General features: G+C 30.9%; 3 protein-coding genes across 7 annotated transcripts in view; 2 read left to right on the plus strand and 1 right to left on the minus strand.

The window, feature by feature from the left end:
- Positions 1-11,960, plus strand: part of LOC105205566 (GTP-binding protein GEM) — a 38,815-nt gene extending 26,855 nt beyond the window's left edge. For all 3 annotated transcript variants that reach the window (XM_039454903.1, XM_011174968.3, XM_011174974.3), the window contains 3 exons: positions 8,182-8,264; positions 8,400-8,589; positions 9,066-11,960. In XM_039454903.1, coding sequence (XP_039310837.1) covers positions 8,182-8,264; positions 8,400-8,589; positions 9,066-9,343 — 551 coding nt within the window. In that variant the 3' untranslated portion in view covers positions 9,344-11,960. The remainder of the gene's footprint in view (positions 1-8,181; positions 8,265-8,399; positions 8,590-9,065) is intronic.
- A 273-nt stretch (positions 11,961-12,233) lies between these two features.
- On the plus strand, positions 12,234-18,371 carry LOC105205579 (dynein light chain 1, axonemal). The gene is made up of 4 exons (XM_011174979.3): positions 12,234-12,876; positions 13,352-13,605; positions 14,444-14,721; positions 15,758-18,371. The coding sequence occupies exons 2-4, from the start codon at positions 13,407-13,409 to the stop codon at positions 15,905-15,907; spliced, it is 627 nt and encodes a 208-aa protein (XP_011173281.1). The 5' UTR covers positions 12,234-12,876; positions 13,352-13,406; the 3' UTR covers positions 15,908-18,371.
- Positions 16,617-26,837, minus strand: part of LOC105205545 (BAI1-associated protein 3) — a 79,209-nt gene continuing 68,988 nt past the window's right edge. The window contains exons 18-27 of one of the 3 annotated variants that reach the window (XM_011174942.3): positions 23,221-23,366; positions 22,912-23,128; positions 22,727-22,801; positions 22,361-22,474; positions 20,933-21,148; positions 20,243-20,458; positions 19,830-20,024; positions 19,319-19,563; positions 18,855-19,063; positions 16,617-18,723 (exon numbers count right to left, since the gene is read on the minus strand). In XM_011174942.3, coding sequence (XP_011173244.1) covers positions 18,629-18,723; positions 18,855-19,063; positions 19,319-19,563; positions 19,830-20,024; positions 20,243-20,458; positions 20,933-21,148; positions 22,361-22,474; positions 22,727-22,801; positions 22,912-23,128; positions 23,221-23,366 — 1,728 coding nt within the window. In that variant the 3' untranslated portion in view covers positions 16,617-18,628. The remainder of the gene's footprint in view (positions 18,724-18,854; positions 19,064-19,318; positions 19,564-19,829; positions 20,025-20,242; positions 20,459-20,932; positions 21,149-22,360; positions 22,475-22,726; positions 22,802-22,911; positions 23,129-23,220; positions 23,367-26,837) is intronic. The other 2 variants (XM_011174957.3, XM_011174951.3) reach the window with 2 other exon arrangements.

Raw genomic sequence — 26,837 nt, forward strand, 5'->3', positions numbered from 1 at the left:
TTTAGGATATACGGCCTTTTCAGCGAACGGGATTTATGCCGTAATACAGACACTGCGTGATTGGAAAGCAGCACTTACTCTATGTTGAGCACTATGTTGAGAACACAATGCGCACTCTGTTGATGTCTGTGCATATTAATTTCTTTAATATTGCATTATTATTACTTTGAATACATATTTACTGTTCTTATTCCCTAATAAACTTTATAAACACATTTTGTAAGTCATTATGTTATTTTATATCATATCTGAAAATATTATTTGTAAATTTCGATGCGCCGTGTATCTTACACATGAGTAGTCGTAAATCCCGCCACTTTTTTTATATGACAAAAATACAAGGGTTTTTTTAAGTTTTTTTTTCAAGTATAAGAAAAGAAATATTTCATACTTAAAATTTTTTTTGTAATAGTAAACAGTATGAAGTTTTTATTAGCCTAATTTATTTTCCTTAAACATAGTAAATAATACTTAATAAATTAAATTTTCGATAGCTGCGGCGTATATACCGACTTTACCCTATCAAAAATTATGTAGGACGCTCAAGCATGATAAGTAATGCTGTAAAAATTTTAACATTCAGGCAACTAGTCTGAACGTCCTATATAATTTTTATGGTTTAACAAAACTTTATATCTCTATATCTAGCTAAAGTTTTAGATACGAGTACTTTAGCAAGACCATTTTTTTCCGTATAGTCATCCTCACTTCTTCTTTTGTTGTAAAATATAGGATCTTTCGCTGCTCAAAAGCTCTGAACCATTAATATTATAAAAATGCTTGTCACCCGATATCGATTGCATAAGCATCTGCGATATTTCACATAATACAAAATTTGCGTAAATATCTAGGTCGAGAACCATATATCGTCTCAACGGTGATGTGAATTATCGTCACCATTCCACCAACCGTCTATCCTTGCGATGTCCACCTGTTAAAACAAACGCGAGATAACTTTCTCATCGTTTAAATATTATTGATCTTAATTATTACATTTTTCCATTAATTTTGCCAATACAACGTATTCTAAGCTTTGTTACATGACCGTTGGGTAAAGAAATAAACGTTTGCTTATTAAAATGTAAGTACACATCTCTTTTGACATAGTGATCAATTTTCAACTACTCTTCTTTTCTATGAAAAATGTTTCCTTCTTGTTAATTTTACTTATTATTTGTTTTACAAATCCATAATTAATCAGCTTCTGTTTCCCATTGAAAAACTTTCTTGCGATTCTTTCATTGGTGCTAAAGTACGATAAGCGAGACGGGCGAGGCTTTGTTCCAGTTGGACACATTCAATCCGCGTTCGGCGACGTCACCCGGCGCTATTACGATCGATATTCGTGCGAGCTATCAAACAATGGGACACGCTCGCGTGGTAGAAAAAATCCGCGCCCTCTATTTCCCCTCCTCCTCTTCTCACTCTCTCTCTTTCTTTCTCGTGTTTTTTTTTGTATTCCAATATAATGGAATTTTCTATTTATGTGTAGTGCGCGCAGGCAAGCGACTTTCGCGCAGATAATGGTTTTGAAACTGTAACGAGAGTGCCAACTCTCGCAAAGGTTACCTGCCCGGACCTTTTGCATACGCGAAACATCGTCAAACGTATAAAACCAGCGTATAAAATATAAAAATACTCTATTACAGGGATAATAGAGCTTTTAATTTATCGTTAAAGTAAAAATGGAATTTTTTATATTAATTAAATCCTATGGAATTCTGTTTGTGAACTAACAAAATGTAAAAGTGGAAGCAAACACGTTATTCTTGTTGTCGCGAAGAGTAAGATCGAGAATAAAACACAGTGACCCGTGTCAAATGGCACGGCACTATCAAGGAATAAATGTTCTGTCTGTTGCATTTATGCTCCAATTCAAGAAAAAGTTAACAACTTTAACTGGTTTCCCCGCATGATCCTGTTGCTTCTGCGGTCATTCTTTTTATCACATTTGTACTTACATTTTACATTTTTTTCATCGACCACAGATCTTTTTATATGCTATTATGAATTATAACATTCGTCTCCTTGTTCATAATTGATATCAATTGGAAATACTTAGATCTTATTTATTTCACACAAATATGTAGAGAAATACAATCGCAGTCAAGGCTTGATAGCAAATAATAATTATATGTATGTAAAGTTTTTAAGTATATTTTCAGTTTTATGAACTGAAGATTTATCGTCGATTATTGTGTGATAAAAGACGCAATTATAAATTAAAATAATATTTCAAATTAAATTGATTGTCAATTTTAATAATAATGTTACGAGCGCTTTAAATTACTGTTTATTATTTTGCAATGTTATACAGATTATGAATAAGATTGATCTAAAAAGAAATAAAACTGTTAGTACCAGTAGATTTTAATCCTCGCAATTGCTACAACGTATAATTAAAAAAGCGCAATTATGTGATTCTATGATCTTTTAAAAAGATAAATAAGACAAAAGCAAATCAACGGATTGACTCTTGTTGTTTTTTTGCAAGAAATAAATGTCTCTTCAACTCTCGTTTTTTTTTCTTTTGGAAGCTTTCTCTTTAAAATAATTACTCAGCTTTTCAGATGAAAACAATTTTTTTGTTTCTTTATCTTTTTCTCCCAATGAGATAATCCTCTTTTTCTCTTAAAGTAAAATATATTATCTTAAAAAAAAAAAACATTAAAAAGACAATTTTTCTACCTATTATTGTTAATTATACATACGGAAATGTATTCCATCAATATTCTTCAGTTGATTACCCTCATTATTGACGCCTCCGTAATTTAATTAATAATTTAATCATAAAGTTCACATTTATCTCTATGTGACGGCGTACGCATTTACCAAATTGTGTTATTACTGGCTCATCGACGAATATATTCTCGCTTATCATTCTTAACTATCGTTCTTTTAACAATGTTTTTTCATGTTACGATGTAAAGTTTAATGTGAACATGCTTTATAAATGATACGTTTATATGTTTCGCGAGAAATATGCTTTTAGTTTATCCTGCATTTTTAAGTGTATCTGAAAGTACATTTTAATCACCGGGATTATAATTGTATTTAGAGCGACAAACCATGCAGGCATATGGATTACGTTCACATTATAGCATAGATACGTAATGGCGCCATAATAGCTCAAATGATTTCATGAGGGCTGCGCGTACAGCTGGATGACACATACTGCAATTTATCTCTAAGATGCATTAGTATTCATTACATTATCTCGTTGCATAATTAGATGTATAAGATTCATAGAATCGTATTCATTAATTTTAATTATGTTATTAATTGGTAACATTATTATAACAATAAATAATCTATATGAATACATCAACACATAATTATGTAAATACATTAATACATCACAGAATTGTACGTTTCAAATTATGTCTTAATTTGCTTTAATTATTATTTATGATGTTGGAATTGTGTTATATAAATTATAGATTTCAAACTTAAATAAATAATAATAATTGTTAACTGTATTTTTGATCAATTTTTGTTAATATTTTAAGAAAAAAATAAAACTTTCTGAGATCTGCAATATATTTACAAGCATTTAAAATGTTTATAAACATTTTTTGATATTTGCTTATGTTTACTTTTATAAACATAGTCGGGGTTTCCGTAGAAAGAGATACTTTGCGAAAGTGAGCAAAATGGAGCGAAAATCAATTCCACGATTAATTACGCAAAACGCTTTATGGCAAACCTTTAGCAGAAGATTCATCATCGATGAAAAGGTCAATTAAACTATTATGTGAGATGATTAATGATTGCCATAATTATGTTCAGATCATTTTATAGTAAAAAGAGATATTGTACTTTTAATGGAACAAATTTTTCAGATTTTAACAAAGAAGTGAAGCAATGATATTCAAATAACGCTGAAGTAATTTAAAAATTTATGATTTTTCTTACATAATTTTAAGAATGTTGAAAACATTGAGTATTGGAGAATAAACTTTTCAACTTGTATTTAAATAATTGAATTTTATGTAAAATTGTATTTTTCACTTATTATTTTGCATTCTTAGTAAATTTGCATATATATTACGCTATATAAATTTTTCTTATGTTTAAGCAACAAAAAAATTGATAAACAAATTAGATGTAAAATTTTCTAAGATGCACAATTTTCTAATTTCTTTGGAAAATACGTATTTGGAATGTATAGTGTTTAATTATCATTATATAATGTTTAATTATTAATGAAATAGTTATTTCTGATAAACAAGTTAATTAAATTTTATGTAATAGTAAAAACGTTTTGTATAACGCTTTAAATAAATTTTTTTTTTAGATATCAAAGAGAAAATTTCCATAATTTCATTTAATATTTTCTATTCCAGATAAATTTATAAAATTTTTTTTTTTTTAATACAATGCAAAGTGAAACTCGTATAATCTCATATGACGGTGTGAGTTTTTAAATGCATAATGTATCTGACGTTTTTATCGGAACAGTTGGATGTACTTAGCGAGAATCCACATTCTTCTAAAATGAAATGAGCAAAAGAGAACGGTATAATTAAAACGACAAAAATGGCAGGAAAAATAGAGGCAAAAATACTTTTAGTCCACCTACAGTCAGGCTCAAAATTTTTACATACGCGATTCTATCTCAGTTATTCCATATTGATGCGTTTCGTGTAACTTAAGATTAGTCACGATCGAAATTGAATCGAAAGTCCATTGACCGACGTGCATCAGTAAAAAGAATTTAGGCTGATGTCAAGTTTCGCGCGATAATTTTGCTGTAAATTGGGATCGAGGCCAAGAGGCAACTTGCTGCGCGAAGGAGAGAACGAAAAAAATAAATGCACGTTGTAATCAGAAATGTAAATCTAATTCTATCTTTTAATATTATTAAATATTTGTTATTAAATATTATTAAACATTAATTGATTGCTTATAGAGATTATATATTATAATATATAATACGTATTATTGTACAACAATCTTAATAATGCGTGTAAGTTGTACTTATTAGACTAATTACAAGACATATTATATATTATTACGATTTTTTGTTTTATTTGTTATTTTTTTAATAACGCTTAGAGTTATTTAAATTTAAATATAAGAATATAAAATTGTAACAAATATTTTTGATAAAAATAAAGTATAAATATAATATAAAATATAAAACTGGTATATATAAATTTTAAATTAAATTAATATGTATCGCTTTTTAACATGCTGTTAACACGGATGTTAATACAATTCAGTTCCTTGATTCTCATTTTAATTATTTTTGTAATTGTAAAAAAGTAACCTAATATAATCGAGTTACCGCAAGCTATTTTTTTTTTTTCAAATAAAATAATCAATTACAGGATTCTTCAAGTTGATCTAACATATCTTCTTTATTCAAAATTGTCTGTTTTCTAAAGTTTTTACAATATACATTTTTGTTTTTCACAGTTTTATGATTTTACTACATCATTCGAATACATATTTTATTTTATGTGCACAAAGCATTTTGTACAGTTCAGACCTTCTACAACTGCGACGCGTTCCGTGACTTCGCGTGGAAAAGGGAGCAATGACGTTCGCGAGTCGAGTGTGTGCTAGTCGATGGAATACGTCCGCTTCGAAAAGCAAACGAAACGATTTCCACGAAGGTATAAAAAAGAAAAGTGCAGGAACAAGCCGCTCGGAAATAGCCGCGGTTAATTTTGCGTCCGCTCCGTGCTATAAGCGTACATCATAGAGAGTTCGTGTCTGTTCATCGTCTGTTCTTCTTCTCGCTTTTCGTTGAGTTCCTCTCTTCTGCTCCCCCTTTTTTCTATCTTTCTCTCTTTTTTTCTTAGCTCTCAATCCTTCAAAAATACATTCTATGTTTCTGAAGAATTATGGCGGAAATTGCAAGTGTTGCAACATTAATAGATCCGGGAATCGAATGATTCGGTTTGATTTTGCTAACTTGATTCTGCTATAACTAAAAGTTTAATAGATGCTTATAATGTTTCTAAATTCTCTATATAAATTTTGCACATAATGTTTTTATATTTGCATTTTAATACTATTTTAAATTAATTGTTTATAGTAGAATTGTAACAATTTATTACTATTTATTAACAATTAATATAGATGAGGTATTAAATAAATAAGCAGCATAAATTTTTTGACATTTTAAAAGGTATGATAATTTAATAATCAAAGTATAATAGAAAAAATAATTGAGATTGAAATAGGAAACTGTAATTGTAAATTAAATTACTTGAAACTTGCGGTGGTGATATTTACTGAAAAAATTTGTTGTCAAAGTTAGCAGATTTAAAAACGTAAAATTTTTTATAAATAAACCCTGATTACTTTCGGGTGAAAGATATTGTTTTTATTAAATTTCATGTAAATGAAACGTGACCGCAATATTCAATATCAAACAGCCATTATCTGTAAAAGTACGGATACAAGAGAAAATTTTTCATTGATCAAAGCGAGTTTTTTGTGCGGTTAAGATAATTAAAAATATGAATGTATATTCTTTTAAGCGTCTAAAAGATCAATAATTTGTATCCAGGAAAATTACAGTACGCGCTTGCGCTGGTAAATTTGTTTCGCCAATTTCCGCGATATTTATTCGTATTTCACAGCGATCTTGCAACCCCAAAATGTCAGTCCCTTCTAGCATGCATAATATTCCCGTCACGGCCATCAATTGAATTTGATCCTGAGCGTTAATCAAGTTATGTCTTGCACGTACGATTTTATTGAGCTAATTATCTCTTGAAAAATACCTCTTTGTCTGAAAAAACGATGCAGCATTTAAATCACGATTATTATGTACCTTGTAAAAATATTAAAATATGTATACAACCTCTTACGTCAAATGTTCCCTGAAAATTCTTGCAGTTTTGCGCTGTTATTTGCGTTGGAATTTTATCCATTTTTTTACATTACATAAAAAAACATAAATTTGTATGCGTTAGTTTATTTACGTAGTGTTTTAATTTTACTAACTCGGTTACAATTGTAACAAATTTTTTCGGCATCTTCTATAACTGAATATATAAGATAGAAGATGCAACTAGTGTGCCATAGATATAGCCTTTCTCGTTCATTGACTCACGCTATATGCTTTGTGTTGGAGCGATGGAGAGATGAATCGTTCCAGTTTTTCTTTCTTTCTTTTTTTCTTTCGTATTTTCGCGAAAGTAGGTATACATCCGTCAACTCTACCACGTCTGACCGTTAACCTCCATTTTCTGGTAACAGCCAAGTATATGTGAAACTCAACGTTGCGAATTTACGCCTACATTTCAAAGAATATCTTGCAACTTTCAAAATTTATCGCAGAATACTTTGAAAATAGTGTTGCAGGGCAAAACTGCAGCAGCATTCAAAGTGCATAAAAATTTGATTACGTGTTCCTGAATAATGAATAATTATTTTGAAAAAAATTTTATTTGAATATCATTATTTAAAAATAATTTTCCTCCGTCAATCATACTTCCATCATTTATTTTTCTTTCGAATTTGCTTTTGTATTTTATCAGAAAATCGATATTTATTAATAATAAACGAATAGATTGTATTCTGTTCATTTACGCGCTGATTGCAGAAAAAAATAAAAAGTTTAAAAGTTCTTTGTTTTTTAATTATTATTGGAATATTTCTGTTTCATTTAACAATATAATGATATATCGTTGCTTCGAGTGTATATTATAGAAGCGTACAATAAATCGAAAATAAAGAAAGGAAGAGAATAGAGTTCACTGGAAACAAATATTGCAAGGTGTTTATCTCATTGTATGAGTTGCTGCGAGATAGATATTAGCATTTGTCGGGATCTAATTAAAGTTCTCTCTTTGTTTAAACGCTACCTTTATTATATCATACATGATGCTATAATAACACATCTTAATTTATCTGAATAATTATTCAAAGTTCTCTTAACTTCGAATAAACAAAATATATGCTTTTTGCATTTTAATATACATATACATACAACTACATTATTGTTATAGTTTATTTTATATTATGCATAACCTAGTGCTTAAAATGGGAAGTTAATCGAATGATATAGAATGATTGGGAAAAAAAGACAATATATATTATATGTAAAATGTGTAAACGTATGAATGCCACCTTCTAGGACATTGAATTAATCATGAACATATTCTATTTCAAAAATATTTGATAATCTTTATCTTTCATTTCTGATTTTTCTCATTTCAGATGTGCCAAGTGAGCAATCCGTTTTTGTGATGCTCAATGGTGAAGAAAGTGAGCTTAAATTCTTAAACATAACTAATCTTAAGGTAAGAATCATTTTCTTATTTATTATATGTATAATGCTTTAAAGCTCCATATGGCGACAGATTACTTTACTTCTTTTTTTAAATAAGCGGATAGAATTCTAATTTTTTTTAATTTAATAAATTCGATTTGTGCAGACCGAATTGGAAAAAATGCCATTGCCAGACGCTTTTGTCGTAATGTATTCAGTAATCGACAAGGCGTCCTTTCAAAGGGCCGAGGAATATCTCGCTCGACTTCACGATCAAGATCTTCTTCGTGCTAGACCGGCTATTCTGGTCGGGAACAAGGTCGATTTGGTTCGTTCCAGAGTGGTTTCGCCCCAGGGTAAGAGGCGGAACATCTTTCTTTTTTAGATATACGTTTTTTCATGGTTAGTCACGGTTTTGTGACACTTTATAAAACTGAACGTTCAGTTAACATGATATGGTACATCAAGCAAATTCTAAAATAAAAGGATCACTATATCTGTACGTGTGTGTAGCGTGTGCACGTGCGATGATTATTTCAGATATTTAACTTTTTATGAATGTAGAATTTGCATGAATGTTAGAAAAGAATATTTTACATTATTACTAAAAAATAATTTTAGATTTAAAGTTTAAAATTTTAAACAAATTCTAAACTGAAGAGACATATTTACAAAGTTCATTTCTCGACTTGTATTTCGAAAAACCAAGATTTTTTATAGTCATCTGTTATCATATTTCTCTATTATCATATATCAGAGATATACGATAATTTAAACACTTCTCTATTTCCATTGTACTCTTCATCTCGAATTTCCGTATTGTGAATCGTAGATGGAAAATGTTTGGCGTGCACCTACCGAGCGAAATTCGTCGAAGTGTCGGTGGCTATCAATCACAACGTCGACGAGCTTTTGGTCGGTATACTCAACCAGATCCGTTTAAAAGTGGTCCAGGAGAATCGAAACAGCGGTGGCAGCGAAGGTAGCGCTCATTGGTACAAATCCAGAGGCGTCGTGCGCGCCAGCATGAAAGCCAGGCAGATGCTGACCTGGCTCTTCGGCAAGGAGGATAGTAAATTCAAGAATTGCGAAAACCTCCACGTACTTTAAATTTCTACGATAAAAAAAAGAACGTCGCAGTTGGGCTGCCCGACTTCTGTTTTATTAGTACGTAAGTATAACATGACTTGAGCAACTTCCTTCTCGACGGGAACTTTAAGTTAGAGTTCGAGAGTTGAAGGAATTTCCGCGCGTCGAGAAAGGATCGTGAGAATGTAGCCTGAATGTGTGCGGAGCGGATGCATCTTTTGAGTCAACAATATGTACGTAGCTTAAAGTTATTTTAGAATCAAACATCAAGTCTTCGCTACTGATAGTGTTTGCGAGAGTATTTCGTAATCCTGTAGGAAGGGCGAATTGGTCCGTGGACCAAAATGGATATAATTAGCATCGGGTTAACAAAGTGCCAATTAGTGAAAATTAACGCGCACGGTGTATGGGGACGAGAAAATGTCACTCGATTCCACGGTCGTTTAACTAGAATTACCTCGTGAGAAATGTAAGTTATTAACCGGCCATTTCAGTCTCAGGTGTGACTGAGCGTTGCTTATCAGCATCTTTTTCGAGATAAATTTCTTCGCAGTCACTTCTTTCGAAAGATGAAATAGTGCTATTAAATTACTCATTGAAATCTTTTGAACAACAAATTTGGCATTGAAGAAATTGATGTTCCGACAAATTTTTGTTACGCATTTCTCGTAGCTTGTTCTATCCGATCGTACACTTTTCGTTAGTATTCTACACTTGTTAAAGAGGAAACTCTAGCAAATAGGTATTTAAATGGCGCGTATTAATTTTATGTAATTACGAGTAGCATTGAATTTGGCAGCCCTCAATAATATAGTCAAAAGTTCAAATCGATATCGTGACGATATGAAAAAGAATCAAACTGGACCATGGCGCGAACTAGTCGCCATTAAGTTAACGAATTTATTGTATAATGATGAAACCGGTTAATCTTTTTTTTATTTTTATTTTAGTACATGTATATAACGAAACATACGTATAAGCGTATACTTGTGCAAGCATCTGTACGTGTACATCCTTAATTCCCTGTTGACCGGTGTCGATTCTATCACCTGACGGCATTATATCAACGACGGCATTTGTAAACAAAATACCGCCGTTACCCTCGCGTCGTTAAATTGGCTTGCTAGTGCCATTAATTTCTCGCGTTCCAATGGGCTTTTCGCAGTCCATTAATGAGCATAAGGCCAGAACTTGATGCAGTATGCTAATGTTACTTGACATTAAGTTGTACATAAAAGTCATGAGGTTACTTTGCTATCTAACGTGTTTGTTACGGTTAGAAAAAGTATAATGTAAAGCTGCCTATATATGTTGCTAAGATGTTTCCTACGCTATCGAGCAGATCTATACGTTGCGCGTGCGTGAATAATTTTGATCATCTGTATTTCAAAGTAGATAATTACATCGATTGCAAATTTTAATTCCAGATACGTTGAAAGTTATCATACAATCGCGTAACTTAAGTGACTTTTAACTAGCGGTTTGAGGTCTGACTCTGTAAATTCCTTAATCGAATATTCTATCAATTATTTTGTAATCCGCTATTTTGTACCGATATGTGTGATACCAATATTGATATAGTACATAATTTATGTGCGGCATTTTGTGTGCAATGTTCTGCCGCAATGAAAATGAAATGCATTATGTTGCGTGTTATCCTTGCGCGCGCCGCGGGAAACAGGATGGGTACAGCGGCGGCGTAATGTACCCGAAAAACTGTAGTCTTCTGAAGAGAGATATCCTTTTCGAATCTTTAAGGAGAGTGTCTATAAAAGCTGTCTATTTTCTGCGATCTCTATGCCCGTGTATCCGAATTATACGAATGTAGCGTAAAATCTGAGTGCGTAGAACTGGTGCACTAAATACCGGGAACAATGCGCGAATGACCAACTTTACCCTCGTCGTATGAACGTTTCATTGTCCCTAGACTACGTATAAGAGAAATTAACGTTTCGGATTACAGTAATAAATTATGGACTTTCCTTCCCTCGTTGTATGAATATTTTTAAAGATATTTTGACTTTTGCTGATCCACGAATAAAATTCTAAAAGTTCTTTCTGGCATTCGTCGTTATCGCCGTTATCATTGTCGTGTTAATTAATTCGATCGTAGCATCAAATGTGAGTTGTGACGAACACACTGTGTGAACTTTGAGTTTAAGGACTTATCCTGAAAAGTTTCTCGGTCGAGAGACGGAAAATTTTTACCAAGTGCCTTTGCGTATTTTTGTAATTTAAGCTAACTCAGTGTAAGCCCCATGAGTATCGCACTGTATAATCTATTATTATACATATATTATCGATATATTTATTTGTTGTTAATTCATTATATCACCTGCGAAATTGCCGTCTTGTACGCTCTCGGTGGCGTAACTTTCTTTCTTAAAAATATGAATTATTATGAGCTCAGTTTAAAATTTATTAAAATGCCAAGTTAAGATAAGTTTACTTCCGTCTAATTAAAGACACATTTAAAGTTACGTCACCGATAAATTTCCTTGTTTATTCGTGCCATTAGCACATCTCCCGAAAGCTATGAATGTAACTTAGTTATTAAAATGTCATTGTGTCTGCTCGCTGTAATACGTGACGTGACAATACTGCCAGTCCTTTTGGTTAATAAAATGCTTATAAAAAATTTCTGCTTTTATCCGACATTATGATATGAGGCAGGAGTTTCTTTTTCTGTTTGCTTGATTAAGATAAGTAAAAATTTTTACATGATGCATGAATCACATCATTTATAATAATATTTAACAGTGCATGCGTTTGCCATATTATATATGTGAGTTTAAAATTTAAATTAATAAATCTGTGTATCTATAAATAATAATTTTATTATATATATAAAACAACATTAATTTAAATTTTTCTAAATTAAATTATTTAAATACGTAATATTAAATAAAAAAGTTAAAATAAATAAATTATTTTTATTCAACTTTAAAAAAAAATAAATGTGTTTATGATTGTTGCAATTACAGTTTTGAACTTTAAAAATCTACTAATCTCATCTAGCAGTATTCAAGCTGCTTTCATTGTTTTCGCAATTGTCATTAACACTGCGTCTTCAAATACGTGTACGAATCAGCGCGCGTCATCGCTTATCGATAGTACGCCAGGCGTGCGTTCTTCCCGTATCCTATTTGTTTTTTTTCCAAACCAATAACTATCGTAAATCATTAGTATCGGGACACTTGGTTAACAAATACTCACTCCAGACGCATGCGCTTTGTGGATCGATTATTTTGCTTGGAGATATTGCAAAGCTCTGGCCATGGCAGCGGGCAGATTGCCACGCAACCAGGAAAACAAGTACTCGGTTCTTGTAACCTCAGAACGTGCACGTGTATGTAACGGTATCGAGACACAGGGTGTTATCTGGACGCAGTAGCACTTAAAAAAAAACCGACGATGAAGAGCGCAAAGTGTATTCGAGAGCCGATTTGTATGCATAACACTTCAATTTCATATACATATTAATGCAAAATTATAAAAATAAAGAATGGGAAATTGAATATTCTTATCGTCGTCCATTGTTGACTATATACAAGGTAGTTGCATATTTATATACAAGATAAAATAATATATTAGCTGACATGATATATAGAATAGCTGCACGTGTTTGCAAGCTCTCATTAACGAGCGTCAAATGCGATTTTTCTACTCGGTTATGCATTTGCCAACACAAGCAAACATATTGTTTCTAACACTGCTCAATGATATATTTAATTTTGCTAAATGATGTGATAGCGTCGATAATACTTCGAAGAAATTAAGTTTGGATATTGTAAATTGTGTTTTTAGCGGTAATTACTGTTAGCGTAGTTGTTGTTACGATGCTGCTTTAATTAATGATGTCATTAATGAAATATTTTACCGCGCTTGTAATTACGTTTCTGTTTATCATACTTTTTGTAATATTATTTATATTGCAATATTAGCATAATAAGATGTGCGCATGTATGTGTGTCTGTTTTGTTCAATATTTTACACTTGAAATGAATATAATAAGTAAAAAATTAATAGATCTTTTGGAAGTTTTTATCAATGTTGGGAAGATATATTTTATTACAATCCGTCAATGGCATCTGCAAAGCCAACTACGTGTAAAGAAGCCTTACGGCGATGGGAGGAAGAGAATCAACAAACCGCCGCTAAGGCGACAGAAGTAATTTTAAGCTTTCAGTGGCCGCCTATTGAAAAGATGGACAATGCTCTGGCAGGTTTGACAAATTGTGAAAAGCTGTCCTTATCGACAAATATGATTGAAAAGATTGCAGGTAAAATATGTGTTATAAAATTGCAAAAAGATTCCACTTGTCAGGATGACTTGGAATAAGTGTCGCGTAAAATTATATGACAATACGACTTTCTTGTTGAAATAATTACCGTGTGTGCTGTTGCATCTAATAAATAATTAAATTTAACCAACTTGTTTAGAAAGTAATATATTCTTCTCATGAACATAAGAAAAAATAAGCATGTATGTATTTGTATAGATTATAAATTTTTGGAATTATCTTTTTTTTTTCTGCATTTAACGTTAGTTTGCATTAATTAATCAACGATTATTCACGAATCAATTGATTTATGTAAATCGCGATACATTTTAGATGCTGCATCAGAACTGATGCATATTCGGACTTGCGACATCAGATGCATAATGCATGCATAATTCAAGCGTGTGACTGTCTCAGTAAGGTGACACATTACGATGTAAATATGATTATAAATTTTACATTACTACGAATGGATTGTGCGTGTTAATGCCTTCAATTGTTACTATCAATTTACTCGTGTTATAATAATTACTGTTGTTCACATATTATAATATGTTATTTAATTTTGTGCGACAATTATTCTGACCGTTTAAGACAGCTTAAGTCATGATAAAAATTCTTTATCACAATATATTAAATTTATGTACCGTATTTTTGTTACGTACACAACATATTTTACATTTTTTTATTGATAACTGTAACGATATAAAACGTGCTTGGAATTTAATATTAGTACATAATAAATTATAGTAATACTAACAATAAATTTTAATAGAAATATTGTGTTGCATGCAAAATTAAATTATCTATTTAAATACGTTCTATTTCTCTGTCGTAGGCGTGGGAACTCTGAAAAATTTAAAGATCCTATCATTAGGTCGTAACTTAATCAAAGGTTTCACAGGTCTTGAACCTTTAGGCGACACTCTCGAAGAGCTTTGGATTTCCTATAATTGCATTGAGAAGATGAAGGGCATCCAAGCAATGAGAAATCTTCGTGTGCTTTATATGTCTAACAACTTGGTGCGAGAATGGAACGAATTCGCAAGGCTACAAGAGCTTGTAAATCTTCGGGATCTAGTTTTCGTCGGTAATCCGTTGTACGAAAGTCTCGAGGTATTTATTGTATTACAGAATTCTTTAATAGAACATGTAACAAGTAAAATTCTTTTATTCTTTTATTTTTGAATTTTCAGTCTTCATAAATATTTTCCACATTCTAGTTTTTCCTACTTTATACTCTCACAATTCTTTCTTCTTCTTTTTTATATTTTTACACATATTTTGTATGCTTAGATTTTTTTATGTTTAACCGGACATAGGTAGAAAAAAAATACGTCAACCGGACATAGATTGAAAATCATACGTCAACCGGACATGGATTGAAAAAAATACGTCAACCGGTATATCATTTAAAAAAACACGTCAACCGGATATTGATTTAAAAAACACGTCAATAAGACATTGATTTAAAAAAATACGTCAACCAAACATTGATTTAAAAAAACACGTTAAAAGGATATTCATTAAAAAAAATACGTCAACCGGATGTTGATTTAAAAAAATACGTCAACAGGACATTAATTTTAAAAAATACGTCAACCAAACATACATGGAAAAAAATACGCCAATCGGATATAAATTGAAAAAAATGAGTCTACCGGACATTTATTTAAAAAAATACGTCAAGCAGATATTGATTTAAAAAATCACTTCAATAAGATATTGATTTAAAAAAATACGTCAACCGGACATAGGTTTAAAAAAATACGTCAACCGGACATAGATTTAAAAAATCTATCGATATATTCATATCTTGATCTTTGTGATGACAGCAGCTCACGAAGTAAGCACAACGGGAGAACCAATCAGCATTACGAAAAAACGTCAACAATAAACTTTGAGAGATGCGCGACTATCGATTTAACATGGATTTTTTCAGATATAATATATAGGAGAATCTACTCTTTAAAATATTAAATATAAACTAGAAAAATATTTATATATAATACCTATTATAATAAAATGGAACACACAATTAAATGTATTTTGTGTTGTAACAAGTTTAAATATTATTTCAAGATTACTAAAATTTCATAAATGTGCAAAAATTTTTAATGTTTCATTATTTTTATATACTCATATTTTGCAGGTAGAGCAATGGAGACTTGAAGTTGCACGACGTTTGTCAAATTTGGAGAAACTTGATGGTGACCCAATAATACGAACGGAAGAAAATCCAATTCAATTAGCTAAAACTGATAGTCCGTCGCACGATTTGCATGATCAAGAACCTAGCTAATAATTTAAATATTTTATTTATCTAAAATTTTAACATTTATTAAATCTGAAAGTAAAATTAATAATATTACTTTCATTTAACATAAAAAAAGTTATTAAATTTTTTGTTTATACAAAATTTATAGCTACGTAAATTACAGAGTTAATAATGTTAAATAATTAATAATATTAAAAATAATGTTAACATTATAAGACAAAATATTTTTAATAAAGCAGTAAATTAAACATTCTTTGATCAAGTATTGTCATATCTAGCTTTAAATATTAATATATATTGAAATTTCCCTTAATTAATGATAGTCGATAAATTAATGTGGTCAACCAGAGAAAATTATTAATCACTCAAACAAACATTTATATTAATTTATTTGTCTCACGATACAAGATAGATCGTACATACCTTTTGGGTGGATTGAAAAAGATTGGAAAAGTAAATAGTAAAGTTTAATTGGATGCATAAAATATATTGATAATTAAACAAATAAATCTTATTCTTCGTAATCGTTTTCTTTTCTCTTTTGCTGGTTCTTTTTCATTATATAAGGCGTGCAAAATATTAAGTTGTGTTACGCGGGGCGCTCGTATGTATAATTATCATATTTTCTTTGTATATAATTATGTAACGAAGTAATACGTGCATTAGGAAAATTGACATATGTGCGCTTGACTGAATTCTTTTTCTTTTGCCTTCTTTCCTTTCTTAGTTTTTCGCACGTTCGATTTATCTGCATCTAAATTTTGTTTTATATCAATTATTATGTAACATAAATTCGCGACTGCTCTTATATTGACGTTATTTGATTATGTATTTGCAATTATTTATGTAAATTACTAAAAACGCAAAGTATTTATTTATGTAAATTACTAAAAAAACAAAGATATTAAATTTTCTTGACATATTTGATAAAAAAGGCGCATTATTTTTATTTCAATCTGTTATTTTGTACTAAATGAGATTAAAATTTGACTTATCGAATAAGTTATAAAAATTGTACTTTAAAAAATTAATATTAATTTTGTTTTCAAATAACATTCATTTTTTGCCCAATCACTACGAGTGCTTTAACATATGCTTTAATCACGAAGAATTCGCCAGTATCAGAAAGTTAGAAAGACTACATAGAATAGCATGTTGTACTAGCAAAATAAAAATTCAATAGAAAAATCTAGTACTGAGGGCGACGTACACAGAGAACGCTTTTCCAGTGAAACGTACATTTAATTTTCAACAATATTTATGTCTGAAAGCGAAATTTGTGTTTCTGACACATTCTCAAATTTTGTTCTTTTTTTTCGATGCTGCAGAAATAACAGAGTAGAGCGTTCTGATAGAAACATCTCCGTTTTCGTCGTATAAGCGGTTCAGCAAGAAAAGCTGCGTTGATAATTTAGTCATTCGGAAGATTAGATGGTGAAAAGATAGAAAGAAGACTTTAGCTAATGATGAGTAAGAAAAATATCGTATATCGACCTTCTCGGCTTGATTCGCGTCGGCGAAGCGACGCTGAAGCGGCGCGGCTACTCTTCGGGGAGGAAAAGCATCATATATGGATTATTAGAAATATATTATAACGATTCTTAACTTGATTAAAAAACAGGCAGTTAAAAGTAATTATTACTCAGCATAAATTTTCCACATACTTTTGTACATTCATTGACTAAATCTTTTCCCAATCAACAATGGATTATTGTGATCAATGATGTCTAATTGTAAGTTAGCCATTAATATTATTATTCGTTGTGCGCTGCATTGCCTGAAGGAAGAGAAACATATTTGTACAACTTATTTTTTAACAAATTATTTTACATGACTTTAATAAGAAATGGTAATTTTAGAGGATAATAAAGAGGTTGCGTTTTCCTCCCAATTTTGTCGTGAATCAAATCTGCACAATCGGAGAAAGTTTGAGACGAAAGTTTCCATGAGCAGCCTCGATGACTTCCTCTTTTATGGAAGTTGAGAAAATAATTCAATTCAAAGAAAGTCATCATGTGTCGAATATATTTATATTCTCATCATGGAACCCCGATTTCTATTCACAATTGATACTCGACAGACGAAAAGCAGGTTATGCGATCGCGAAGGGAAGTCTTGTCATTTCAGTTTATCTGAAAACGTGAACACTCGTGTTTTTTTTTTTTTTTTTCTAGGAAAATCCTTAAATTCTCGCAAGGGCGCGCGAGATATTTGATGTCTGGACCTCCCTGTATAAAAAATGTAAGATAAAGAACTTTGCGGTCGCTCCGGTGTCGCTTCAAGCCTGACGAGACGGCTTTTAAACATTTACCTTAGCTATGTCACACCGACGTGTTTTACTGTTTCTTGTGTGTTGTGTAGTTCTGTTTTACACATCTCTTCTTCGACACAAAAATAGTTCCGATATATTTCTTTCGATTCTCTTTCACTGCGTTTTTCTTTTTTTTTTCTTCTTTTTTCTGTTTTTTTACCCAACACCGATTATATTCAACACGATTTACACTGAAATAGATCTGACGAATTTGGGATGAAGGCTGGTAGAAAGATAGGCAGAAAGGTAGAGTGCGTGAGAGAAAGAAAGAAAGTGAGAATCGACGATATATCGCAGGGATGGACTTTCTCCTCTTCCTTCTTCTCCTCGATTTTCTTCATTGACTCTTAAGCTTAGTATACAAGTCTTGATAGCAATTGCGATTCAACCGCCATGATTTTCTTTTTCTCCTTTTTCCTCAGCACGTAATGCGCTTACGTCGTGGCGAATCGTTGTTTCTGCTTCTTCACAAAGTCGAGAGCCATCTTGTCGCCGACTCGAGTTTCCAGTATTTGGAGGATTGGATGATCTAGAACATAAGATTCATATTTGATTTACAGACGAATAAGCATCAATCTAGAAGTCAATATGAAAATTATTTAAACTAGTACTTTTTATTATTACAATATTAAATATTTGTGAAATTCGATCTCGACTCACGTCGATTTTTTTGGTGCATAAGCGGTAGTTCCTGATGTTTGAGGCCGTGGAAATTGTCTATGCTGGTGTTTGTGTCGGCGACGCCAGGAATGGTACTCAGTCCTAGGAAAGCCTCGCCTGCGAAGTCATTCGCCGTGAGAACATCGTGGTCCATTACCGTAAAAAGAACCATCGCTTTAGGGTCACGACACTGCTCCACACTCACCGAACTGAAAGAAATTATATGTGTGCATTCATTGGAATATATTTTGTCGATTATTATTGTCTTATGTGTAACTCGAGATATAATGTCTTACAATACAAATTTAGTAAAAATTAAGATAAATAAAATATATAATTAAATACATTATATAAAACAAGTCCAGATTCCTAACAAACTTCTTGAATGCAATTACTTTTGATGTATAAATATTGTTCTATTATTAAATTAAATATTAGAATAGTGTAAAATATAATGAACTTACAATTCGAAACACTCGTCAAACATGGGATTTAAAGTTCTCTTTTTGACGTTAGTTTGTTGCTCGGCGCAATACTCGAACATTCGCCGCGGTAACAATTCGATTATCACGAAGGGATCACTGAATCCATTCGGGTCTAATGGTATGACATCTCTGGCACTTATTATCTCGACGCAAAGTGAATCATGATTCAAATAAGCTCGTATCGTCAGAACGCCATATTCATAGCTAGTTGTGTTAAGTTGGTCCTGAAAATGAATACATAGATGTATCATTACGTAATATATAAATGTAGCAGATTCAGTAATTAAACGTTGTAATACACAAACATTTCATATATTATTTTTTCTATGCAACATAGTTGTCAAAAATACTAAACAAAGAGAATACAAGGATAAGAATATTTTTAATATTTTTGTAAGATATTCTTATTTGTCTAATAAAATTATTATAAAATAAGAAAAATAATTATATTTAGCCAGTCATTTAAATTTTAATGTCGCATATTATATACCAGAAGACGTTGCTGATAATATCGATCGATCAAGAATGTCGTGTCCATTCTATGATACTGAAGGCGTTCTTCCGCGTTCATAAAACTCTGACGACGTAATACTTCTAAAGGCAAGCCCTTATCATCAGCGTTGAAAAATCTTACTAATAGGTCAAGCGCTTCGTGCAATCTTTCGTAAAACATTACTGGCTTATCCTGTAAATAATAACATTTTTCTCTTTATATATTTTGTTGTTTATGTAATTCAAGTCATTTACAAATATTTATTTTAAAAATATATGTATTTAGAAATGTCTCATAATAAATTATACAAGTATTAAGAATTATTATCCTTAATATGATAATGTTATTATCAATGATAATTATCATGAAAAAAAGATATTTTTGTAATTATAGTAAAACATAATAATTACCTCGGCATTTCCATCCATTTGGCTGGCTAATTCACTAAGGACCACCTCCCAAATATCCTGCAGAACGCGATTGAAATTTGCGCTTAGCAGTGCTGAGTTAAGTGCTACCAAATGAACATCTAGATATTCCACGAGAGGTACGATCGCTTCTATAGTTGGTAAACTGTCAGGAGACCAAGCCAGGTGAAACATCGTCTTTTTCAGAGGTGGTCTCATCTGTATAAAACAAACAAAACAACATTATTGTCATATAATCGCAAACAAATGTATAAGCTATTTTAAACTTTCCATTACAGATCTATTTTTATCGCGTGAATATACTATAGTATGACTAATTATGACTAAGATAAAAGTTATAGATTGCAGCTTTTATACGCGTCTGTAAATACAGTCACTAATAGATTACAACGATTTTATCGTGATAGTAATTATGCTTGTAAGTTAATAAGCGGCAGCAGTGTTTAAAACTGGGTTGTACTGTATATATACGCTGCTCTGACTTGGTGACCTTTAGGAAAGAGCAGCGAGATACTCATCTAGAGATTGCGATAATACAGAAATTATGTATAGAGTGCATAGCATAGAGCTGTAAATTATAAAATAAGAGATTATCAAGAAATCCAATTTCAAACTTAAGCAAGGAATTCTTGATTCTTTTTTCATTTATATCAATATTTGATCTCAAAGTACCTTTGCACCAATTCTGGAAACTATTTGATTTATGAAAAGTAACATTTGCCCAGGAGTTTGCTCCAGCGGTGTTACCATAGCGTTTCGCCATTGTATTCGAACAGATTCACCCGCTTGAGTCTCCAAAGCCGTCAGAATCTGTTCTACGCGTAGTTCTTCGCCTAAGGTTAATAACCATCTTCTCACATACTCAAGACCATTGACAGCTACGCACATCTGAAAACAGATAAATTATGAATTAATTATCAAATTAATAATTACAGTATTTCTTTTTATTTCGCTCGTGTGACACTACCCAGGGAGAAATGATAAGTCGGATCGACATTAAATCGGTATCATTTTGACGGTTGAAATAAAATCAAATTTGACATCTACATCGATCTTAAAATGTTGGAATTTTGATGCTATTTGGATGTTATCGACATTAAATTCATATCGATTTGACATTAATTCCATTATTTTTCAGGAGTCGTTTAATTGACCTAAAGAACGGAAAAGTCATACCAGAAATCATGTAATTAAAAAAATTAATATAGATAATACTTTTAAAAGTACACTTTTAATTTAATTTAATTTAATCTCTTAGTGCAACTTTTAATTAATTAGCTTTTTATGCAACTTTTAAATTTTGTATCACGGTATATTTATCACACCAATCAAAAATTTTAAATGCTATCGACGTCTAATCGATGTTGATCTGATTGATATTTTTCGACGTGGAAAAATTATCGACGCCATCGACTTCGAGTCAATATCGATCCGACTTATCGTTTCTCCCTGGGTAAGGGGCATTTCTTATATTGCCATAAATTTTGTAGTATTCTCAAAGTTGGAAACCCAATTATAACTGTTATACAATATGTATAATATTTTTAAATTTATGTTATGTGACATTGTATTCGTAACTTACTTGAAAAAGAACCAAAATTCCATAATTTATAATTTATAAATTTAGTAATATATTATTTTTTAACTTTTATGTACATATATTTAAATCATTTTAGAATTCATGAACAATAACAACGGATTATTTTACAGTGTCTTTTAATTAAATGTTTATAAAAGCTTTAATTATTTTTTCACTCAATAATATCTTTGTATATTTTACTTTGCTTGGAGACATCTATATCATTCAAAACTTACCTTATCCATACATACGTACATATGATTGCTTTGTATATAAAAATTAATTATATTCAATTCATATCATATATATCAATCAGTAACATATAATATCTGCCTACAAGCCTTGATATGCTTTTTTATATAAACCAATGCATTAGTAGAATTTGTGCTGCACGTCGCATCATGCTCTGCTTATCGTGCAAAGTTGTAATCGCATCTCTCATATTCTCGTAGTTTAACGAAACTACTTTGCGAAGCAGGAAGTGTACTACTGTTTGTATACTAAAGCGAAGCAATCTCTACCTGAGCGATTACCTCATCTGTGGTCTTATATGGTGTATGCTCTTCATAATATCCGCTATCTGCTAGTTTCTGATGTGTTATCTCTGCGTAGTAAGCGGCGGAGCTGCATATTGCCTACAGCAAATAATGTTTTGATATCGCGTTATTACAGTGACAGTACAGCGTAAAAATATGTACTATATAGTTTTAATTATTATAATACGTTTTTATATTAAAAGAACCATCGAATGAATATTTTACAAATTATCAAAACATCTCGCTGATTTAGAGCATTGAAAATTTTATTCAAAATAATTTTTTGTTAAGGAAGTATAAACAATATATTCTAAATATTAAAATTGTTAAGAAACAATTGTCATTACTTACGTCAATGACTTTCAACACGAAGTTATAAGAGCCAATAAGATCAGGCCACGCTAATTTCTTCCAGAATTCTTTAATCTGTGATAAAAAGAAATAAATATTAATATTTTTTTATTATAAAAATACAATTTTTGTTGTTTTATAATAAGAAAGCACATCACAAAAGTAAAAAAACTTGACAAACTTACTTGGTAAAAACATGCAGTGGCGTCGATTGCCGATGTGCAGTGTTTGACGAAATATTCCCCGGTGCAGATCCGATCGAGTTCCGCAGCTCTTCGCACTCTTTGAATTGCCTTGAGTTTCGCCAGATCTAGCCATTTGTCAATAGCTGGTCTAAACCATTCGTAATACTTGCAGATTGCCAGAGTTTTGTGATCCGATTGTGGTAAATTTTCTTTCATGCTAAAAAAAAAAAGTAACAAATTGTATAGAAAATCACAATATTTTGTATTATTTTTACTTTTTATTTATGTAAAATGAGGCGTTATATTTACTTTACAAAGTCTTGGAGTGCTAAATAAAGCTCAAATATCGGCGTTCCTATTTCAGCACCGGGTGGTAGAACATATTCTTCGTCTCGATTTTGACCATGTAGCTGCAGGCAAGCGGTGGTGACCCTTGCACCAAGCTCGTTATGCATCTGTGAAAATGATCGTTTTAATTAAACACGAGCAGCTTCTTCGTATAGCCATACGCTCAAGCGGTGAAAATTTTACTGTTAATAATTACTTTATTTAAGCTATTATACAATGCTGTTGTATTTTGCGACTCAATTATCCTTAAAGCATTGTGTCAAAGTTCGGTAAAATTTCTTGACTAACTAATTAAGTAGCCATTTCAATTCGAACCTTTTTTACTAAAAAAGTGGGATAAAGCCCTACTAGAAAGGGTAAAGAATTTGGTATGTGCCCTTTTTGCGATATGTACATAATTGCTTGCAAAATCATACACGATCAAACATTTTGTCTAAATGTTACAAAGTAACAAATTTATAGAATAGTATTATTATCTGTCCTAAATATTTATTGTAAATTTATTTTTACATTAATTTTTATTTTTCACAAGTTTAAAAGACTGTAATAATTCCCTACAAGAATCTACATTCTAATAACTTTTATTTTATTTCTTTCTTTTTAATATTAATTAACATCTTTATGCTTTTATATTTTATAACCTGCTTTTATTAAATTACGCTTATATTTTCAAACAATTCAAGATAGCGAGAAATTACAATGTCTTTTGATGTAGATCGCGTATCCTCTTTGCTGTCGTAAAATATTTAACTTGATGTAATGCATATAAAATGAGTCTAAAATATAATTTTATTGAGACCGATTTTACGCGCTACCACGCATTATATATTTCACACAAAACAATTTGCTGAATTATATATGCATCGTTCAGCCGAGCCCAAGCGGATTTGCAATCTCGGTGAAATTTTGTATGTAAAGCTATTAAAGTTCAATTTCGCGTGTTTGTGCCAAATTATCGTGTTACTGACGTGCGACTCTCTCCTCTGCGAGTTTACTCAAAAGAGGTCTCAAGAGAGGTACCGGATGTCAGTTCCGGCAATGTAGTTAAGAAGGATAAATGAGGGTTGTGCTTGTACAACATAGCAGGCGGTCAGCATTACAAAACTTCTCGAGCGTCTTTCTGGTAAACTGCTTAGAGACTAGTTGAGAATATGTATCATATTCAGGAAGTTTCAAGTATCCCTTTCAGTCTTATAGTACATTTGTACCCAATTTGCGGAAAACCTGATTATTTTTACAATTAAGTTTTAGTTAGCAGGTGTCTGATGAAATAAAGCAAAAAAATAGAATTATATTAACATTTTATTAAATTTACGATTAATTAAATTTATTTTAACCCAATGTGATTGAATTTGTAGACGATACGAAGACATGCGATTGAGAAAGAATCGCGTTATGCGATCAAGTTTTCTTGAAATTTTTTCGCGGTAGGATTGAACAAGTTCAACACCAATAGTTGCAAAACTTTGCGAAGAACTGAAGTTTTATGGCATCTACGAAAGAAATTTAATCAGGACTCGCGAGACGTCGGATGTCGAATCAAAGATGCGCGAGAGTATTCCTGAAAGTGCAAAAAATGTAAATTACGCGTCTTTTATATTCTCGGTCGTCCTGCAAAAAATAAATTACCGTAAGAAGACTTTTAAAGTTATAAATTTTTAATTATTTAAATTTAAGATACTATACCAGTAATGAATTTCTTTCCATTTTTTGCGTTATGTCCGTTTAAACTAACAAGAAATAATTAAAAAAATAAATTTTAGTTATTCAAATACATAAAAATGGATATTTCTACATATTTGACTACTCCTAAATCTATTAGGTATTCCAAATTTGATAAATATATATACATATATTGGGTAGCTCACGTAAAGTGTGACAACTGTTATTTCTGCAGGAAGAATAGTAAAAATTATTTGAGGTGAAAGTTGTATGGTTTTGAAGAGGGATAAATAATGGTAAAAACAATTTTCAAAAAAAATTAATTTTTTTAAGTCATATAGAGATAATTTTTTTAATGGAATTGTCAAATCTTTTTTATAGTATGATTTCTCTATTCTTCACATGAAAGCATTAAAATAATATTATTGGAAACTCATTTAGTTTACGAAATACTTTAAATTTATTTTGGCACATTTTAATATAAAATATTTCGAAAACTATTTTCTGATAATTATATCTTAATACTTTAATGCACAAAATAATGTGATAGATCAACTGGTGTAAGGAAAATGATTGCTTAAAAAAAAAGTAACTGTAATTATATTAATATTACTTATACAATACAAATTATATATATATATATATATATATATATATATATATATATATATATGTAATATTTTTTAATATAATATATAGTGTAAAAAAATAATAAAGTGAGATTATAATAATTTTTTTAAAACGGTACTTAATATTGAAAAGTACATACGAGATTTCCTAGAAATGTATTTTTATAATTTGTTTTAGTTTATTTATTTTTTGCTAAACGATAAGTAAATACAAATGTATTCCTCGTCATGTGTAATATATAATAAATGAAACATATTAAATATATGAAAGACCGATTGATGCACAGTAACTTGTTGATAAATTTTAATTGGGATATCCGAACAACATCACAGGAAGTAATATTTAAAAATCCAGTCTAGCAATTAATTTTTTTTTTTAATTAAACTATTTTGCATTTGAATACTTTAAACTTTGTAAATGTTAAAATGATCTATGTACAAAGAGCGATTTCAGTGAGAAGTACAATTTTAAGGAATAATATATATGTATATCACTATCAAACTGGGTATTTTCTGGGACGACGCAGTGCGTATTGATTTTAGTTGCTTTTGCGTAACTAAGCAATCGTGTATAACGAGAAATACACCTGTACCGCGGCTAAAAGTAAGTGCACAGAGGCAGATGAGTAGTGCGTCATTTGCTAAACTGGCGAGCGCATGCAATCAGTACGCGTCAAGTGCAGCTGTGTCTCACTAACGATTTGGACGGGCGCATGCAATATGCGATAGTTTTTACTCACGAGGACTACGCGATTCGAGAGTGCTGTGAAGAATATGTACTAACGAAGGAAAAGAACTAACAAATGCTTAATAGTACAAAACAATAGTGTGCAGTTTTCTTTGACCATAATATCAAGAGAGTTTATGTTAACTCGAAGCTGACTTGTCTAGAGAAAAACGATAGAAAAATTCAACTATAGTTTTGCTAGTTGATATTAAAACACGCTGTCTGTACAATATAATCTGTATCATAATTGGTATGCTAAAATTAATAAGATAGATTTTTGAAATTATTTTAAAACTTCTAAAATATATTGTTAATATTATATACGTAGTAACGACAATCGGAGTCATTTAAATCGACACACTATTGAGCGTTTTGTGCATTTTGCGAGTATCCTTTTTGTATTTATGTGTGTAAAAATTGAAGTGTGTGCTCTCCTCGTATTAAAAAATTATATGGAACTTCAAATACTATAATCGCGAGTTTAAACTGCCAATCAAAATAGAGAATTAATCGCCTCAAAACTAATATACATAACTGTATATATACATACAATAAAATAT

This window comes from Solenopsis invicta, chromosome 11 (genome assembly GCF_016802725.1).
Source record: "Solenopsis invicta isolate M01_SB chromosome 11, UNIL_Sinv_3.0, whole genome shotgun sequence".
NCBI classification, from domain to species: Eukaryota; Metazoa; Arthropoda; class Insecta; order Hymenoptera; family Formicidae; genus Solenopsis; species Solenopsis invicta.

Excerpts from the sequence above, each read along its gene's own strand:
- LOC105205579 (XM_011174979.3), top strand. The coding sequence starts at position 13,407 with ATGGCATCTGCAAAGCCAACTACGTGTAAAGAAGCCTTACGGCGATGG. Across the intron at positions 13,606-14,443 it reads TATGATTGAAAAGATTGCAG|GCGTGGGAACTCTGAAAAAT; the intron begins GTAAAATATGTG and ends TCTCTGTCGTAG. Across the intron at positions 14,722-15,757 it reads CGTTGTACGAAAGTCTCGAG|GTAGAGCAATGGAGACTTGA; the intron begins GTATTTATTGTA and ends CATATTTTGCAG.